Genomic DNA, 20,901 nt, shown 5'->3' on the forward strand with positions numbered 1-20,901 from the left:
TTTCTTATTCATCCATTGGCAAAGCATCGAAATCACAAGCGCATCTGACTGTCCTCTGCAAGGCAAGGGTCGCACGCGCTGCTGGCAGGGAGGGGAGCACCTGGGAGGGATTGGGAGTCGGGGTGCCGAGGGTGGGTGTTCACTGGCCAAAGGGATCAACTGAAAATCTAGTGGTGGAGGACACACTGCCGTAGCGCTGTCCACACCCAGCTGAGAGGGCGGTGGTTACACAGCCGCAGTGTGAGCAACAAGCCAGCCGTCGCCTAGCTTAGGACCTTGTGTCCTTTAAGGCTGAGTCAGAGGACAGACACCATGACAAAAGGGAGGAACGGTGTGGCTCTTCTCAAGGCAAGGGGCTGGGGCGGGGGGCCAGTGCGAAACCTGACCCTGAAGATGTGTGACCAAAACATCTTGCACAAAAGCTGCAGGAAAGAAGGTGACCCTCAAGTCAGGACACCAGGAAGAAGAAAAGACCCACTTGTTTGAAGAGCAAAGACATTGCAACCCAAAGAGAGGTGAATTGACATGTCACGTGGTTTGGGGATGGGCACCAGGCACTGCACACGTCCTGAATCAGGACCCTGAATCTGGACTACCCACGTGTCCGGGCCTCGCAAATGGAAACCTCTGTCCACGAGGGGAGAAGGCACCTCTCAAAGATAAAGCATTGTAAATAAACGAAAATTTTAAAACAACCCTCAACGCACATCTTCCTCAGAGTTGTGCAACAAATTAAATATGGGGATTGCCGGAATATTACATGTCCCTCTTTTCTTAATTCAACCAACATTGTTCTCTTTAGCTCCATCTAGAAAACAACCAAATGTCACAAAATCCGATAGCGAGTTGTTGGGGAAGTATGAGGATTTAGTCTGCACAGCTGGGACGGTCAAGGAGATACATTTTTATTCTTTATTTCAGTAGCTGTAAAACGTGACAAGTTGCCTGATGAAACCCCTCTGGACTGGAGGAAGCAACTGGCAGGGGAATTTGGAAACCTAGAGATTTGCTCTGGGCTTGGCCATGACCTCGCCTCTCTGGGTTCAAGTACCTCATTCCAGACGTGAAGACAGACCAGATGATCTTAGGTCGCCTTACGTGTCGGGATTCCAGGACTATACGATTATATGACTCTGTCCTCTGTCAGCAATGTAAGTCAATAAAAAGAAAACAAATCAGCAAACCGTAAAGCTAACCCATCCAACTCGGCCTCATTTCCAGAAGAAGTAGAGTGCAGGGTGCCACGGGCCAAGGCACAGCAACCCACGCTCCCTAACAGCTGACTGAGCCTGGACCCCAGACGCTTTACTAGCTTGGGTTTTCATTTGTTTTATCGATTTTTTTTTTCTTGAAAAAGATATTCCACTTGGTGGGTTTTTTTTGTTTTTGTTTTTTTTGCGGTACGCGGGCCTCTCACTGTTGGGGCCTCTCCCGTTGCGGAGCACAGGCTCCGGACGCGCAGGCTCAACGGCCGTGACTCACGGGCCCAGCCGCTCTGCGGCATGTGGGATCTTCCCAGACTGGGGCATCCCCTGTCCCCTGCATCGGCAGGCGGACTCTCAACCACTGCGCCACCAGGGAAGCCCTCCACTTGGTGTTTTGACATAAGAAAGGAAAAACTGAAAAACTGAGGGACTACATGGACTAAGAAGCAGCTCCAGCAACCAGTTCTCTGTGTGGTGCTGCCGGCGTTCTCTCTCCAAGGTCAATGTCTCAGGCCCAGCACTTCGATGGCCTCCCTGTGGCTCAGTGGGACTGACCTCTTGAAAACACCATGCTGGTCCTAGAGTCATTTCTCCCTTGGCTTTAATAATCCTGCCACACCAAACTTCATTTTGGTTCCTTCATGACAACCCTGGAATGACGGAGGAGCTAATTTTAACAGAGGTGCCAGCACACGGCATAGCTCTGAGCCGTAACATCACCTCTCCCCTCGGGAGACAACTGATGCTGCCTCAGTTGTCAAAGTAAGCAAAATAACTTACTCTGTACAGTGGTGGAAGTTGCCAACTTTGCTAATTATAAGAGAGTGACTCCTGGTAGGAATGCAGAGGGGTCATATTAAGTGGTTCAGACAGGGCTTGGGAGGGAGCCCCCCTGCCCCGGGCTCTGTATGAAGCAGGGAATGGAAATTGAGCAGATCTGCTCAGCACAGTCTAGATGAGGGGCAGTGGGGGACTTTCTCAGAAAGAGGAGGGAATTTGAGGGTACAGGTTTGCTTTTCCAAGAGGAAAAGGAAGAGCTGGGTTTCACTTTACCATGTACGCTCTAGAATTTGGGGCTAAATAGCCTGGAGGACACCAAACTGGCAAGACACCATTTTTTCTTATTCTTGATTCACACAACTGCTGTTCCACCTTCTAGGTTAGCACGCACTTTGCTAAATTCCTACAAAGCTGTCATCCAGTGGCCTCTGTAAAAGCTGCAGGCTCCATCACCTTGCCTCCATGGAATGTTTTAAGGATTGGAAGATGGAGACTTTACAAAGGGCAGTGGGCAGTCATCACTCAAGTGGGGGAAACACACTCAGGACCAGGAGTCCAGTAAGTCCATCCTCCTGGCCAGAGCACAGCTGTTCCTCATCAAGCTGAGAATGAAGATAAATAAGATCGTTTCCGGCAACTCCCTTGGGAAAACACATCACAGGGCCTGTGGTAACAAGTTAACCTTCGCTTTAGAGAAAATTTTGCTTTCTCCGATTACAGGGGAGGTGACAGTTAAACTGAAGAGCTCAAGCAGTGAACATCTGTCATTTTTTTTGGTCACTCAACATCCATGCCCCCTTCCTACACCGGTCTGATTTCCTCTGGAGAATTACCTCGCTCCTTTTGAGCACAGTCCTGGTGGGAGGGTAAACCCAGGGGCCTGTCTTTCCACCGGGGAGGCCTGGAGATCCCTGTCTTACTTCTACCCACCACTCGGTACAACCCACAGGGGGCACTGACCCAGGCTCAGCCCGTAAGACTCTCTATCCTTAGAAGGAGAATGAGGGACAGAAGACAGAGTGGGCAGCAATCAAAATCAAGGTTATCCTGTTGCTGCAAGTCTTGTTTCCCAGGCTTTCCATCCTTCTAGGAGCACTCCAATTCTATTTCCATAATTCCTTCTTTGATTAAGGTGGCCTGCACTGATTTCTAAGAACCTTAATCAGTACATTCCCTACACAGAAATCTGATACCGAATGCCCAGGGAGGCCATTGGAAAAGAAAAGCTATGACAAGAGAAAAGGAAGAGAAATACAAGATGCACGCAGCAAGCACTGGATGAGATGCATACAGCAGGCAGTGCAAGAACCACAGAGTCTGGAGCTGGACAGGAGCTTAGGGATCACTTGGCTCAGCGCCTTCATTTTACACACACGAAAACAAAAGGCCCAGGGAGATGCAGGGACTCGTCTAAAGCCCCGAGCAGCTCGCTGAGAGCCGCTGCAGCAGCAGCTCATCGGCCTCATTAGCTGTCAGCCCCTTTCTAGGGCAGGCCTTTTGCTTCTAAAACTGCCAACCAATGAGAGAAAAGGATGTCAAGCCCAAACACATTCTTCTCCAGTCATTTTTCTCCAGTCAGCACATATGCTTGGTTGGTCTCAGCTCAATTTCCTCATCACTCTCCAGAACCTCCAAGCAAAGTTATCGCGGGATAAGTCACAGTCCGGTAATGACGAAGCGGCTTTACGCTCTCAGCCTCTGGTCCCTGCTCCTAACTCCAGACAGTGACTCCATGTGCTCTAAGAGGCCGGCTTTCCCCACGCACTGCCCCTCACACACTCCAGTTCAGTGACTGTTACTAATCACCTCCCCCTCCATCCTCCAAAGTGGCCAACGTAAGCTTGATGCCACCCAATTCAGAACGCCTCTCAAGAATCTCCAAGCCCCCCGCAATGGCCCGCTTAGGATATAGGACAAGGAGGATAAAAGTTCTATGAAGATTTCAGGCAGGCCCGTGGGATTCACTGGGCCTGTACCATCTCCCAGTGAACAGAGAAAGGAAGATGGGAAGCAGCATCTGTGTATCTCTTCGATGTAAAATTTAGAGACCGTTGGCACCAACCTGTTCTCTTTGGCCCTGGTCTGCCTACAGCTGCTGTGAAGCCTCCACAGCTGGCAGTATGCCTGGGTGGACACAGACCGGACACGTAGCTCCACCTCCACACACACACGACCGGACTGGACCCCTCTCCCCTGACACACCCGAGGGTGGGTTACCTCAGGCCGACAGACAAGAGCAGTGCCATGTGTTCCAAACCCATCTTCCCCGCACTGGAGTCCCCCATATCTCAGCCTGACACCTCGCAATTTCCATTTCTTCATTTTTGCATTCAGGGGGACTAGAATCTTTTGGCTATTTCCATACCCACAGCCCTTGAATGCAGTTGTTGCTAATTCCTTTCTCAATAAGGTTCACAGAACACATTTAAATATTTTTTTATCCAAGATACAAATGTCTCTATTATATAGGGGACCATCTGGGCTGCTATCGCTAGCTGGCTATGTTGCTATCAACTCTTTTTTTAGGGTTCATGAATCAGTTGCCAATAAGGAAAAAAAAAAAAAAAGGAAGTCAGCTCCAAGACTCTGCTCTCCTCCCCTGCATTTTTCCTCAGCAGGAGAGCTTTATTCCATCATCAAAATGGACCATGTGAACACAAAAACAGAAAAGATACCTAAAACTAATGTTCTGGAAATATCAGCCCACAGTTCTAGATGCCTTGGGGGAGGGAGGTGGTGTCAGCTAACTTCCCAGCGCTCAGGCCCTCCAGCTGGGCTAAGTAATATTGTGTGGCCTCCGGCAGAGCTAAGATATATGCAGAGGAAAAGGAAGAAAAGGAAGCAGTAGAAAAAGGGGAAAAGGAAGGAAGGAAAGAGAGCCGTCAAGGCCTGGGATCCCTAATGCCAGGGAATCACCAACAACCGCAGATGCCAGCCAGCCTGGAGCACCTGCCGGGCAGCCCGGGAGCAGAGCTCTGGGTGCAGGCCGCTGGCCAGGGAAGGAAACAATACAAATGGGAAGCCAAAACCGGAAAAGAACGTGAATGGGAAAGCTAAGGAACGGAGAGAGGGGGATGAACCTTGGATTCACAGTGGCCTGGCCTGCAGTTTCTTCCTGGCTAGAAAGGAAAGGCATCCAGAGAAAAGTGATCAGTGTGTCATTCAGCTGGAAACATGTCCTGAGTACAGACCTACAGCTTTTACGGACACTGCAAAGGACAAGAGGCCATGGCTCCATCTGGCCAGACGGCATCACAGAAATACGGCCTCAGCTCACCAGAAGTCCCAGGTGTTGGTTGTACTCAAGGGCAGACTATGCAGACACAGGTGGGGGCCCTTGGCCCCGAGCCTCTGGGTGGTGAGAAGCAGACACTGGTTGGGTACGTGTGCACAGTTAACTGCTCCCACTAAGGCATTCAACCCCAACCGTGTGGACTGCAAATGGACACACAGGGATGCCCCACCTCCTACACCCACCCTGACCCCAGAGAGACAGAGAAAAGCTAATTCCATCCTCCCAAAGTTCATGGCCAGGAAAGTGTGGGATTTGCATTGCTGGGGAGTATTTTTCGTTGTGGTGTTAATTGTGTGCACGTGTGTGTGAATGACATTTTTACAAATCTGGTTTGTCTTTTAAAACCACTTTTGTGACCCAAGGCAGATTAAAGAGACTAGGAAATGAAGCCATCCTCCAAACTGTCTCCCTGTGAGCTCAAACCTGCTTCACTTCCAAGCCCCAGCAGTCCCCAGCTTAGGAGCAGAAATGAACTTGAGTCTTTTTTTTTTTTTTCTTTTCTTTTCAGTACGCAGGCCTCTCACTGTTGTGGCCTCTCCCGTTGGGGAGCACAGGCTCTGGACGCGCAGGCCCAGCGGCCATGGCTCACGGGCCCAGCCGCTCCGCGGCATGTGGGATCTTCCCGGACCAGGACACAAACCCGTGTCCCCTGCATCGGTAGGCAGACTCTCAACCACTGCGCCACCAGGGAAGCCCGAACTTGAGTCTTTGACTCCTCTGTGGCCCAGGTAAGGTTGCCTGTCCCCCTCCCTGGCAGCCACCAAATGAAGTGCTGGGCCTTTGGGCCTCCCACTGATTCAAGAGCTGAAATGCAATGGTTTAAATGAACAACAACAACGAATTTTTGCACAAGAGCCCTTCGTTCTCAATGTCAGGTACATTTCTCAGTTCTCACATACCCAAAACATTCGCAGGCCTAAAATCCTGGAAAACACTTTTAGCTCTTCCTGATGAAATCCCTTGGAAGAAATGACTGTGGTCAAGGGATGACGGCCAACCGCAAGATTTGTCTCCGGTAAAATCTGTTTAAGGAGCATTTATAACTTCTGACAGCTAGGACCCAATGCTAAGACTTGAAGAAAGATTCTGTAACTATTTTATTCACCTGAAAGACCTGAGGATTCCAGAGTGATGTAGCCAAACAGACCAGATATTTAAGCAAGCAAATAAACATGGGATGTTTGGGACCCTACTGTTGGTCCATCCTAGAGGAACACAGAGAGAAGCAACGCACAGGGGCCAGAGGGTCAACAAAGGGCAGAGCTGGTGCAACAAAGACCAGGCACCAAGAGAGTTCCTGCTTGTAAAATCAGAGGAGCCACCAAAAATTAAACACAGAATTACGATTTCATCCTGCATTTCCACTTGTGGGTATATACACCAAAAACATGAAAAACAGGGTATCACAGAGATATCTTGCACACCCATGTTCACAGCGGCACTATTCACAAAAACAGCCAAAAGGTGGAACCAACAGATGAACGGATAAACAAAATGTGGTACATACATACAACAGAATATTTTCAACCTTAAAAGGTATGAATTGCTGTCACATGATACAACATGGATGAACAATCAGGACGTTATGCTAAGTAAAATAAGCCAGACATAAAGGACAAATACTGTATAAATCCACTTATGTAAGGTACATAGAGTAGTCAAATTCCTAAAGACGGAAGGTAGAAAGGTGGTTGCCGGGGGCTGAGGGGAAGGGGGAATGAGGAGTTATTGTTTAATGGATATGGAGTTTTAGTTTGGGATGATGAGAAAGTTCTGGAGAGGGATGGTAGTGATGGCTGCACGCCCATGTGAATGTACTTAATGCCACTGACCCGTACGCTTAAAACTGAGTTAAAATGGTCAATTTGATGTTATGTCTACTTTACCCAATTAAAAAAAATTTTTTTAAATCAATTTGAAAAACTAGAGGAGCCAGAGACAGCCCAAAGTAGAAACTGTGGGGCTAGGTGAAATCACTTTCTCTCTCAGGTAACCAGGGCAACACAGAGAAGGTTGAGCAAAAGGCAGCAACAGGATAGAACTAGAGAAAACAGACTGCTTGACCAGGTAGGCTGAGTCTCAACCTGGGCTAGAGTAATTAACTGATGGAGACTGGACAGGAACACCCAGTCCAATTCAACACACGCTGAATTAGCGTCTGCACAACCTCTGTCTCTCTAGGCCTGTATGTAACTGAGGCCCTTACAAACCCTTTAGCCAGAGCAATGGACTTGTTCATTTATGACAATGGCCTCGGAGTCAGGTGGTGATGAAGGTTCTGTTCTCAGCACCCCATCACAGACAGGAGTGCCGAGGCCTGTGGTGGTGGCCAGCCCCGGAGGGTGAAGCCATTGTCTCTGACAGTGGCACCCGGCCCTGACCCTGGCCGCTGCATCCCGGAGGCTGTACTGCGCTGACTCTCCCTTCCGAGTCGAGTCTCAGAGCAGATGGTAGGAGCAGCTGCCAGTGCACCCAGCACCCACAGCACCCAGCCGGGCCAGTTCCCAGGCACTGCTCCCACAGCCAGCCACCACAGCCCAGAGCCGCAGGCTCCCTCGTTTCTTTGAAGGGTGAGTTCTGAGTTCCCAAGCCAAACAAGGCTACCAAAGATGGGACGTTCACTCCTCCTTCCACGGCCAGTCTGAGAACCACCAGCCACGCGCTCCCCACGTGGTCACTGTGTCCTCCTAAGTTCTGCAAATGCATAACGTGGACAGGTAAGGGCCCTGCCCTCCATCTGCTTCTCCTGCACGTAGACAGCCCAGGCACACACATGTGAAAGTGTGTCCTCATGCAAGGTCATATGTGCACAAGAGCAAGAGAGCCATGTGAGCTGTCTCGGGAGTCTGTGGGAGGCTGGAGTGAGCAGAGTTGATGATGGTGAGATGTGAGTGAGACAGTGAAAAAACTGTGCAGAATTTAGATCCAAGAGGGTAGAAGTCTTTCCTTTTGCAAAGAGGAATAAAATGCACATTTCCAGGAGGCAACAGAATCTACCTATGGAGTTGGGGCTGTGAGACGGCAAGAGTGGGAGACTGGCGGCAGGGGTAGGTAGACACCACTCCATGACAGGGCCCCCCCCACAACACCAAACTGATGTGGACATTGTCCCATAAGATATCCTGAGATCCCACCCTTAGTCTGCAGTCCCTGTGCCCTGTAGCAGGGATTGTCCCAACCAAGTCGTTAAATGCCTCCGACACTTTGCACAGAAACGTTGGTGGCTCTATGAGAGTCTAAAAGCTTAATCTTGGTTTAGCTATCTCTTTTAGTGTTTTATATTTTGGCTGTATTTTAGCATATGTAAGAATGTCTCCTGTTTGCCTCTCTTTCTATGCCAAATTAAGAATATTGCCAGCCTCATCATTAAGTTGTATGAGGATATACTGAGCCCCTTCTACATGGCAGACACAGTTCCAGCCTCCGGAGAAACCATGGTGAGCAGAAAGGGTCCCTGCTCTCATGGAGCAGCCTCCTGTGCTAGCTATGAGGCAGTGGAGAACGAGGTGGAGGCACCAGAGACGAGGGGAATCGGGGAGGCAGGAGGTGCAAACATCACATGTCAAAGTGAGATACCGGCGGGGGTGGGGGGTATGGGGATGCCTCAGACAGAACATAAAGTGGAGACCAGATAAGACATGGCTAAGAGCTCAGCATCATATGAATAGGCCAAAGTAGGTCCTCAAGGGACAGGCTGTCGCCAACCCCAGGCGTCCTATCATTTATGTAAACCCATTTTTTGTTTCCAGATGGATAATCTGAGAAACTGAGGGGTTTACTCAGTTCCCTATGACTGAATCTCTGACAGGCTAGAACTGGCTGAAAGGATCAACCATAAAGACATTTCACCTAGCAAAACTGTCCCTCAGTACGTACTACTTGTCATCATCTGTCAGGGCCCCGTTAAAACTCTCCAGTAGCAAATGCTGCTGGGAATCCAATGAAATATTATTGGGAATTAATTTTATTTGTATGTTGTCAAAACTCAGAGTTTTAAAAAGTGACTCTAGATATTTTTAAAAAATTTCTTTTAACCTGAAATAACTGGTATGAATCTTTGATCTTTCCAAAGAATGGTTTCATCTGTCTTTATATAAAAGAGACAGTCTGCAAACAGGCTCAACCAAGCTGGAGCTGAGAGGGCTCTTACTAATAAACACTGTTCATTTTATACTGGCTGGAAGCAGACATCACTTCACATCTGAAACCCTTTAGAACACTTTTTTTTTCTTCTAAACATCCAGTATGCAATGTTTTAAGATACACGTATACACCATATTTGGAAAAAGAGACACCCAAATCTCTTCTGGATGGTAAGATTAGTAGTGATTTTGTTCCTTTATTATGTCCCTGTACTTTCAAAATTTGGGGCAATGAACCTGTAGAATTTTATAAGCAGAAAAATAATTTTTAAAAAAATGAAACAGAATTTCCTCTTTTTAAAAAGGATACATAGTATGTTTGGTGTCATCTTCTTCTTGTTTCAACTCCAATCAGAAATTCCAACTCCAAATATTTCATTTATACAGAGAAAGGTAATCCTTTGGATAGAAACATTATTCACTATTATCAAAGTTAAACAATCCAAAGGCAGTGACTAGGGTTAAAAAAAAGGACATGGGCGTAAGAGTCTCAGACTCAGCTAAAATCTCAGATCTAATACATCCCAGCTGTGCAACCTTGGGCAAGTTTCATAACTTCTCTGATACAGTTTCTTCATCTGTAAAATGTCAGTTGTGAGGATGAAAAGGCTGCCTGGGCAGTAAGGGGCCATGTGCCTGATGGTATGAAAAGCCACACACACACACACAACAAAAAACCAAAACCCTCGGTTTTATTCTGCATCTTCCAAATGTGACAAATGTACTCAAAGACAGTGGCTCATATAAAATAAATTGGTAATTTGAAATCTTCTCATTTGAAAACAAATGCAGATAAATTTTCAAAGTAAAAACCAAGACTGGAAAGAAATGTTGTGCTACAGCCGGCCACATCCATCCTTGTTTCCAGACCTCCAGTGGGAGGAAGAGGCAGGTAAACAGTTGGAGGTACATCTGAGGGGTCCTCTGTAAATGCCTGAGACTGGCCTACTACAGACACTCAATAAATAGTAACTACTCTTACTATCCCTAAGTAGGTGTGTACCATTAAATAAGAAAAAGTGCTAACCTCTTATCTTACAACCCAGACATGGCAGTGGGGTGGGTCTTTTAACTGCTATATACTGTGAAGTGCCCAATTCACTATTTGGGATGTCAATATAGAGTAAGCAATCAATATGGTTCGTCAGATCGAGAAATATACAAGGAATAGAAGCTGAAAAGAAAGCAAACACAGAGTCTAACACAGACCAACATAAATTTTGGTTGAAATAATTACCCGCCTATAACCAACACCCACACATACAATGCGTACACAGATTGTGTCGATGTGTCTCAGATTTCCCCTTTCAATGTTCAGCAACCAAAGCAACGCAGTAGGGCTTTGAGATGTTTGATTTGGACACAGGGAGAAGGAAAAGACTAGGAAAGGAAAAGGGGCTGAGACTTAGGAGTTGTTACCGCAATTTGAATTCAAAGAGCACGAATTCTTTTCATCATTAGAAACTGGAATCTTGCCAGGTCAGGGATGAGGTCAGGACCTGACCCAGACTTGGAATCTGACTGCATTCAGCTACCCCTAGACAAGGGGGTGAGTGTTGGAAACCTGAAGAGTAGAGGCCATCAATGGGATCACAGGAATGCCTGATTTTGAGTCAAATGTCTGTTAGTCAACCAGGTGCACAAACCACCTATTTAATTAACCTGCTCTTGAATTATTTATTGTCTTCCCGAGTGAGAGAAAATTATTCTTTCTGGTTACCTGCTTGGCTTCAAGGGCTAATTCAGAGAACTCCAAGCCTGACAGTTGGATGGAGCTCCCTGGTACCTGCCACTCTCTGGCCAAGGCAAAAACATAAAGAAACAGCAAATAAAGTATTTCTGAAGAAGAGAGGTAGTTAGCCTTCTACATTTCAAACACCTTACCAAATCCAAAGAAGCACAGAAAACTCCTTTCTAACACATTAGTAGAGGTCCACTGTACTGTTTGGGCATGATCTGCTCTGCACCCCTTGTTCATTCTAAGTTAGGTAAAGGTTTGTTTTCCCTTAACAACTGCCAACAACTTCAAGGCTCAGTTCTCCACTGCAGATTAGACCCACCCTCCCGTGCAGAGGAAGAGATGGTGCAAAATCCCATCACTTCTCACTCGCAGCATTTTTGATCGGTCCCGAAATTCCCACGTCTGAATTCCTTCTCTCTCACCCCCAGATTCCTAAGGCAACTGATTCACAGACTTACAACATCTTAGACATCAGGGGAGGCTTGGAGATCATCCAGGTCAACTTTCTCACTTTTGAGATGTCTTCCCTAAGGTGACATAATTAGAAGTCTTCCTCCTCCCGGGGTTCTCCCTCCTCCCTGCCAGAGAGCCTTGTCCAGGAATTCATCTTGGGATCCTTCCCTGCCGCCTGACTTGCTGGGCAGGAAGATGCACTGAGGTGCTTCTCCTTCTAAAACGTGTGACCTTAACCATTCTTCCCACCAAATTTCTGAGGGTGAAGCCAGGGAGCTTAAACAACCTCAGAGGACCAAGTTCTGGGAGTTCAACTGACTTGGCCAATGTTGTGCTGTCTTTATGAGAGAATCAGCATTCCTCACTCCTCTCTCCCTCTCTTCAGAAGCACTCTGTCCACTATTCCCACACCACCCCTGCAGAACCAGGACTCACCAAGACTGCCCTCAACCTGGTGTAGCCCCAGGAAGGGCAGCACGCAAGTCTGTGCCCGCTGGAGATGCTGCGCACCTGGCCAAGCGGGGATGTGCCACCTGCAAAGTCTTTCGGGACTTGGTTGTCTCGGACCCCAGGAAGGCAAAGGAGGAAACTCGCCCTCCTTCGCCTCTCTCTACGTGACCACCCTGCACAGCCTCATTCACGCCCGTCTTTCCCCAGTCTCCCTTGCCTTCTCCTGGCTTTTCTCTCGTCCTCACCGCCCGCTGCCTTCCTTGCCAAACCCCATCACCTGGTTCCCGTCCACTCCGCTCCCCGGGCCCGGCCTCTCCCTACTTCCTCTTACAAGGCGCTCCCGTCGTGTTTCCACTTTGTCTCCAATTATGTCTAAATGCAACCCACCACAGATACTGACATTTTAAATGTTTAGTTGTTATAGTTACTTGACTAATTGCCGGGCCGACAGTGGCACTTCTCCTTCGCCTCCCGCGGGCAGCAGAGGAGGCGGCCGGGGAAGTAAGGGGGTAGATGGGGCTGTAGACGCTAGTCCCCGGGGTCTGGGACACAAGGCCAGGCCCTGGCAAGGGTGCTCTGCCCCGGAAACCGGCGGTCTCTCCGCCTACAGCCAGTAGCCAGGGCACCGAAGGCGCGCCCGGCCTCAGGATTGCCGCGAACCGTCTCCCGCCCTGGGACAACGGAGCGGCAGAGAGTCTAACCTCGGGTGCGCCGCAGCCGGCCTCCCATCCGTCCACACTCGCAATGTGGATAAAGTGAGGTGGCATCTTCGGGAACCTGAGGAAGGAGGTCGCCAGGGGCGCGTTTGGGGGCGAAAGGAAAGAGTTAGAAGCCGCTGCCGGTTACTCACGTGCCAGATGGCGAAAAAGATGAGCGCAGCGCACAGCACCAGCGACAGCATGTAGCAGAAAGCAGCGAAAGTGAAGGCCATGGCCGGCCGGGGGCCGCCCGCACTCCAACCCCACCACACACAAAGCAGCGCCTAGGAAGCCGTTGTCCCCCTCAAGGACCGCACTCCCTCAAAAGGGGGGCAAAAAAGGTACGCCAAGCGGAAAGCGCCTTGAGGGTCCGCGAACGGGGCCAGGATTCCCGCAGGCTCTGGCGACCCGGGACTCCTGCTTGTTTGCGAAAATAAGTGCGTCGGGCGTCGTTGGCGGGAACTGTCCCCAAATCGAGGAAGAAACCAAATCAGTAGAGAGCTCCTGCAGATTAGCGTCAACCGGCGAGCTTCTCGAGACAACACGGCGAGGGCTGCGAGGACTCCACGGAGGACCGCGTGAACAGCTCCCGTGGCCCCGGAATCCCAGGGAAGAGCCCCCTGCCTTCCGCGCCTAAGCCACACAGGAGAGCCGACAGCGCCGCTCGGGACTCTCCCGCGCCAGCCAGGAGCCAACCGAGAGCGTCCAGCGAGGTGCCCGGGCAGACCCCGAGCTGCTCCCAAGTCCCTGGAGAACAGGTCTTCAGGTAGCCGGGAAGAGCCAGGTCCCCTTGGTCCTGCGCCCCGGACGCGGATTCCACGGCTGCCCTGCGCTCTTGGGCGCGCCCGGCCCCTGCTGCGGCCCCCGGCCCACCGGCCTCGGTAATACAAGTTCCCCGGAAACGAGGGGTTGGACCGGGCCGGGCACGGGCTCCAGCCCAGCGGGCCTGCTCCCGCCCGGGGAGCTGGAGTGGATCTCGGGCCAAGAGCCGCTCGCCGCGGAAGCTCGCTCCACCTGCTGCTGCCGCCGCCTGTGCCACTGCGAGAAGTGAAGACGCGCAGCCGGGGATCCCCTCCCTCTCGGCTCCGGTTCCGCCGAGCACGCCCTCCTCGGCGGGCGGAGACTGAGGCGGCCGAGGCTGGGGAAAGGTGGGCGGCCAAGCGCAGGCAGGATCCCGGTCGCCGCCGCCGCTGCGGTTGCGCCAGCGGGCCTCTCCGAGGAAACTTGGAGCCAGCGGCGTAGGCGGGGCAGGACGGCCGCGCCGAGGTGGGGCTGGGTGGGGAGGAGCAGGGACTCTTTAAACACGTGCGTCTGAAGGAGGCGGGAAGCTGCGGAAGGGTATGTGTGTACCTCGTACGTAAAGGTTGCAGGAGCCGCTCCGTATCTCGCCACTTGCTCGGCAGTGAGAAATGTGGCGCCGAGGCAGTTGGAAGCGTGTTGGTTGGGCACACAGGACAAGCTCTTGGAACCCAGGGTTGTTCGGGTGGGTTTTCCCGAGCTGTGGATTTAATACTCCGGGCTGCGTTTGCAGCGCATCCCTGAAGAATTCTGCATGAGCGTCTTTCACTCGCCGCCTCCACCCTCCCCCGCCGTCTGACCTTGGGAATGAGGAAACTAGACTTTGAGGACTATTGTGGGCCGGAAAGGCGGCAGCAGTGACTCTGTGTGTATTGGTGTTGGTCTAAAGTGTCAAGAGCATGTGCTTTTGCAGTCAGACTCGGCGTTCTAAGAGCAACTTTCTAAACCTCTTTAAATCTCGGTTTCCTTATCTGCATAAGGGTCAACATGTAATTGCCTCTAGGTCTCCATTGCACCGCCAAGCGCGAAATGAAAATGTGGGGCTTCTTGTTTAAATGTATTGATATATAAAGAATTTCAAGAGAGCAACCGTCAGAGTTTTAAACCAGGGGTGAGGCCCTTCTGAGTACAGGACTTCCCCCGCCCCACGCCCCGCAACTGTAGAGGTTGCATACCTGTGATTTCAGCCCTGCTCTGTGTTGTATTTGTTGCCACTTTATCTTTCACCAAAGTATGTCTCCAAGTATAAAGTTTCATTAAGGAAAATTTGCAAATACAGAGATGGGAAAAGATGAAGCAAACGCTATAATTTACCACCCTCAGACACCACTAACACAAAAGTGGTTGGTATATTTCTTTCTAGCTCTATTTTTGCTTTTTACTTGATATCAATTATTTCTTTTAATTGTTGTAATTATACTGCATAAATTTTTGTAACACCAAAACGATACTATAATCTCAAAGGGAAATTTGACCATTCAATATTTGGAGTCCCTTTAAGGCTGATCTGTTGTCATTTGTTTCTGCCGGTTCTTGCTTCCGGAGTCCTAGCACCTCATCTGTCTAGTAATTTTTTATTGTATGTCAAACATTGTTTTTAAAAGTTCTTGTGGAAATTTGAGGTCTGAGATGATGTTATCTTCCTCCAAAGAAAAATTTCTACTTCATTTACCAAGTGTCTAGGGGAAATGAACACTCTAGAATTACCTCAGTCCAATTTCAGGGATTGAGATTTGTGGGCTACCCATTGACTGTGGTCTGTGTAAGGGCTGGTTTTTTTATGGTTCACTCTTATTCACATGCAACAGTCCTTTTGGATCCCAAGCCAAAGCGAGTGGGTTTTCAAGTCCCAAGTCTTGGTGGTCCTTGGACTCTGACTTTTGCTCCAACCCTGCAAAGCACTAAAAGCAGCCTCTCAGCCACCTGTTCTAGATTAGCAAATGCCTCTGGGGCAAAATTGACCCCAAGTGCTAGGCTGATGTTTCTGGATTCCCAACCACTCTCAGAACTTGACCCCAGTAATTTCTTACTCCCTTGTTGAGTCTTTGGTGCTTTTAAGAAGATGTTTTTATATTTCATCCAGCTTTTAAAATTGTGTTCAGTCGGAGGATTGGTCTGAATTATCTAGCCCAGCATTACCAGCAGCAGAAGTCTCTACATCAGGAGAAATTTTCATTATCCTACCACTCTGACTTTCAAGTCTCCATCCATATCACAGCCTCTATTTTTCTTGCCCTTTCCCCAGCCATGCTTTATTTAGTTTTATTGGTTATAGAATGGTATCTCAGTAAAGGTGACTGCAGTGATAGAATTTCAGAAAATAAGAACCCCAGGCAGTTACTATTTATTCAACAACTGTTGTTTAGTACCCATATGTTGTGGGCATCGTTAGGGATCCACAAGGTTCCCAGTCTAACTGCTGAGGTAATTAATAACTCTTTCACCAGGCAGTGTCTTAAAAAAAAAGTGGCTATGACACAGTATAGGAAGACAAGAAATAAAGTGATTAGAAATAGATGTTGAGTGACCAGCTAAAGTGTTCTGCACCCAATTCCAATGTGGAGGATTTTCCCACATCACCACGCACCCCTCAGAAACCAGCTGGTGACCTACAATTCAACTCGATTCTGACACTGTCTACCTGGAGATAGTATCAGATTCTACAGGTTAAGGGCTCAGTCTCATAAGCCAGTCCTCCAATTCAGATGCCAATCACAAGACCAGGTTGTTACCTGTGCTTCTGCTGGCTGGCTGTTGATTTGGAGGTTCCAAGGACTCCTTCCTTGGGTTTGATTAATTTGCTAGAATGGTTCACAGTACTTAGCAATCTAGTCTACATAGTAGATTACCAGTTTATTACAAAGGATATTAAAGGATACGAATGAACAGCCAGATCCAGAGATACGCAGGACAAAATCTGAAAATGTCCTGAACACAGGAACATCTGTCCCCGTGGAGTTTGGGATGCACCACCTACAGTGATGGGTTCTGGTTCAGCAACATGGAAGCTCTCCAAATCTTGTCCTCTTAGACTGTTGTGGAGGCTTCATTACACAAGCATGATGGATTAAATCATTGGTAACAGAGTCAACCTCTATCCCCTCTCCCCTTCCCAGAAATCAGGGAGTGGGACTAAAAGTTCCAACCCTCTATTCATGGTTGATTGCCTGCACAACTAGCCCCCATCCTTATATGCTTTCCAGGAGTCACACCATTAACATAAACCCAGTTGTGGTGGAAAGGGGCTTGTTATGAATAACGAGACACCATTTCACCTTTCTGACTCTGAAGTGATTTCAGGAACTGAGGACAAGAGACTAAATATTATCACAAAAGATGCTCCCACTGCTCTTATCACTCAGGACATTTCAGGGGTTTTGGGAGCAGAGCTAAGATGGTGGACATTTGAATGACCAAATCTATTGATATATTTCTTATAAATCATAATATGCTGCCAACCTACATTGTTTCAGCTACTGTAGACATTGAAAAGCCAATTCCTTGATTTTTTTTTTTTCCTAGCCACTGTGCAGGTAGGAGTGGCCATGTGACACAGCTTGAACCTGTGAGATATATACTTCTTTTTACCCGGAATGCAAACCTGATGCCTGGAGGCACACCAGCCATCTTGTGATCATGAGAAGGAAATCAACACATTAAGAGTGGAGAAGCCAAAAAGACAGAGGGAGGAAATACCACTGGCATCATAACTAGGCCACTCCACCAGCCCTGAACTTCCTATTCCCTCACTGGTATAACTGCAGTGATTGTGATACTCTTGAAAGATTTCTGTTCCAGTTGGTAAGTATTACAGTTGCTGCAGCAAACAGGAAAATTAATAAATAATTAAAAATTCTAAATTAAACTCATTCATTTGGGCCAGTTGTCATAGGATGTCACAAGGATCATTGACAAACGGGCCTCTCGGATGCTTATTTATCACAGAGCACACTGTGCTATTGACATCCTGGTTTATCACTATATTGAAATCATGTGGTTGCCACTGATTCCAAATAGTTGTCACTTTACTTGTATTTGTGCATTGTAATGCTTGTGTAAGTGGTAAATGTAGTGTTTCAATATTTATAAACTTAAGAATTTATAAATAAAATATTAAAAACAAACCCACAGACTAAAGAGAAAACCAACATGGATACATTTTTTAATGTTCCATTTAAATATCATACAACTCAATCTTCTGAGCCTGAAAAGAACAAGCAATATTAATAATGAAGTATAGGGCTTCCCTGGTGGCGCAGTGGTTGAGAGTCCGCCTGCCGATGCAGGGGACGCGGGTTTGTGCCCCGGTCCGGGAAGATCCCACATGCCGCGGAGCGGCTAGGCCCGTGAGCCATGGCCGCTGAGCCTGCGCGTCCGGAGCGTGTGCTCCGCAACGGGAGAGGCCACAGCAGTGAGAGGCCCGCGTACCGCAAAAAAAAAAAAAAAAAAAAATAATGAAGTATAGCCTAGAATATTTACTGTGTGGAAATCCAAACGACCTGAACATTTTTACAGTGTGCAAGAATCAGTGCAAATGCACACAATACTTTTTATTTCTTTAATGTAAAATAATTAGATTACTTTAACAAAAATACAAGTGTCTCATCAGTGCTAGGGATATAAATATGGGACGCAAATGGTGCTCTGAGTTGACTGTTAAAAGATTTAGATATTCATCAGAGTGGCAATCACATTTTGCCAAAGCTCATGGTTCAATAAAAGAGAGTTGTAATTATCACTGAGAAAAACAATCAAAAGATCAGTTTCACACAATAATGTATTTGAAAGAACAAAATCTTCTAAGTTTAGCAAAATGTTGATTAAATGGTTAAAAATATTAAGAAAGTAACTTTTAAAAGGTTAGCACTAGCCAGCATGTGCTTAAACACAATCAAGCATTTCCAAACACGAAATATTCAATAGCCATTTTCAAAAGGCTAGTACCTATATAAGAATACATTACATTCTAGATTTATGTTCCCACTTGTTGGAAAATATATATCTACTGAAATGAGAAAACAACTTAATTTAAAAGTTATAAATCAAAAGAGTAAAATATTCACTTTCTATGAACCTTCAACTGTTTCATATAAAAGCATATTAAAATTTTATTTTAAAATGAGAAATTTTGTTGATCTTGTGGAGTTGGAAGGAATAATACTTGACATAATGACCAAACTTTATTGTCAATGTTTAAGAAAAATGGTGTCAGTGAGATATATTTTCATGGAAACTTTTTGTTCAGATGGTGCTAGTGCCTGTATGTTAGGGAGAAAGTCTGGTATTTCAGCCAAAATTTTAGAAATGTTTTTAAATGTTTTTAATTTGGCACTAAGTCACTGTATTCAATTACCCCTGGATGATGCAATGAAAGATGTAAAGTCAATAATTCACTGTAAATTTTTTTCTTGAAGCTTTGTATTTATTATTGTATTAGTCTGCTCCAGCTGCCATAACAAAATATCACGGACTGGGTGGCTTAAACAACAGAAATTTATTTTCTCACAGTTCTGGAAGCTAGAGGTTCAAGATCAAAGTACCAGAAAGTTTAGTTTCTGGTGAGAGCTCTCTCTCTGGCTTGCAGATGATCGCCCTCTCACCATGTCTTTACATGACCTTTCTTCTGTGCACACACGGATGGGGAGGGAGAGGAAGAGGGAAAGGAATCTGTGTCTCTTCCTCTTCTTATAAGGACACCACTCCTATCGGATTAAAGACCCACCATTATGACCTCACTTAATTTGCATTACCTCCTTATAGTCCCGATCTCCAAGCATTGGGGGTTACGGCTTCAACATATGAATTAGTGGGGGACACAGTTCAGTCCACAACAATACCATACATCAAATAAACAAAGAGAATTAAACAATATCTCTGATGATCTGGGAACTGAGGCTAAAACTGAAAGAATTTTTGATATCAATGAACAGTTTGTAATGCTGTGATGCAAAAAGAATTTAGAAAAAATTTTTATTGAAGTATAGTTGACATACAATATGATACTATTTTCAGGTGTACAACACGCTGATTCAACAGTTATATACACTGTGAATTGATCACCGTGATGTCTAGTAACCGTCTGTCGCCAAAGTTATTTTGATATTATTGACTACATTCCCTGCGCTGTATATCTATCACCCTGACTTGTTATTTTATAACTGGAAGCTTGTATCACTTAATCCAGTAAGTGTTCAAGAAATGGATGTGTACAGATGGATGGATGGATGGATGCAGTTATCGGTCTGAGTGGTATGGTAGTTGACTTAAACTAGTCTGCCCCACTGATGATGAGCAACCTGCAGATGGACCATATCTACCTCTTACTTACTTACCTAAGAGCACTTACTACTCTGCAAGCCCAATAAACATGGCACAATCCATGCCTGTAAGGAACTCAGAATCTAACGGAGATGCACAGAGCCATCTACGATAAGAACCTCAACAGAGGAGTGCAAATACCTGTACAGGCTCCTAGGACAAGGCTTTGGACATAGAATGTGTTCAATAGGAGTATTTTTCACTGAATTGAATCAGATGACAAACTAGTCGGGAAGCTTTGAGCTTAAATTTCCACTTGCAAGCTGTGTGACTTTAGTCAAATTACTTACTTCATCTCTCCACGCCCTGCAGATGTGTTTCAGTTCTGACATGAACACCAGCTATAAGCCAGCTTGGCCTGTGCAGACAGGACCCAGCCTTTCACAGAAGCCACATTTTCACAAAAGAATGGTGGGGAGAGGGACAGAGGGGGACCAGGGAGGGACTTGAACCCCAAAACTGACCATTTCAGAGGGTCCGGGGGTTAGGGAAGCAGAGGAATGGGAGGCAGCTCCCTGCTTATGTTCTGAACTCGTCTAAGTGTCATCTTCCTGCCAACGCTGCCTTCTGTGGAAATTGTGATTTTGCTATTATTAGCAATGTTAAACAGGCACTGTAAACAGATGGCAAACAATGAGCCTTTGTTAGAAACATCCCATTTAGTTCTGGGTCCTGGCTCCTTCCACACCTGGATATATAACGTCTATTTTAACAATACCACTTAAGAGGCAGCTGTTGTGTCAGGCGAAATTGTCTTAAACTGTAGAGCTTTCAGGAAGAGGTTCATGGTACATGCTGGAGTCTGGCCCTTTATCCTCTTAAAGCACAGAAGTGGATGCCTTCACATACAGGGCAGGCGTTATTATTAACATGATAAGTCTGTAATGCCGTTACTTTTTTTCTGTTTGCTAATTCAGAGAGGAGACTTGAGGCTCTGAGCATTTCTGTCAGTTGTGAAATATATTCCCATGCTTCCCACATGCTGTGAGCAGGCATGCCACCCTTAATAACAATTTCAGGA

General features: G+C 47.1%; 1 protein-coding gene across 2 annotated transcripts in view; it reads right to left on the bottom strand.

Moving 5' to 3' along the window:
- The window catches only part of CNIH3 (cornichon family AMPA receptor auxiliary protein 3), a 118,100-nt gene extending 105,103 nt beyond the window's left edge, over positions 1-12,997 (bottom strand). For both annotated transcript variants that reach the window (XM_065889946.1, XM_065889954.1), the window contains exon 1: positions 12,917-12,997. In XM_065889946.1, coding sequence (XP_065746018.1) covers positions 12,917-12,997 — 81 coding nt within the window. The remainder of the gene's footprint in view (positions 1-12,916) is intronic.
- Between the last annotated feature and the right edge of the window lie 7,904 nt (positions 12,998-20,901).

This window comes from Phocoena phocoena, chromosome 1 (genome assembly GCF_963924675.1).
Source record: "Phocoena phocoena chromosome 1, mPhoPho1.1, whole genome shotgun sequence".
In the NCBI taxonomy this organism is placed as follows: Eukaryota; Metazoa; Chordata; class Mammalia; order Artiodactyla; family Phocoenidae; genus Phocoena; species Phocoena phocoena.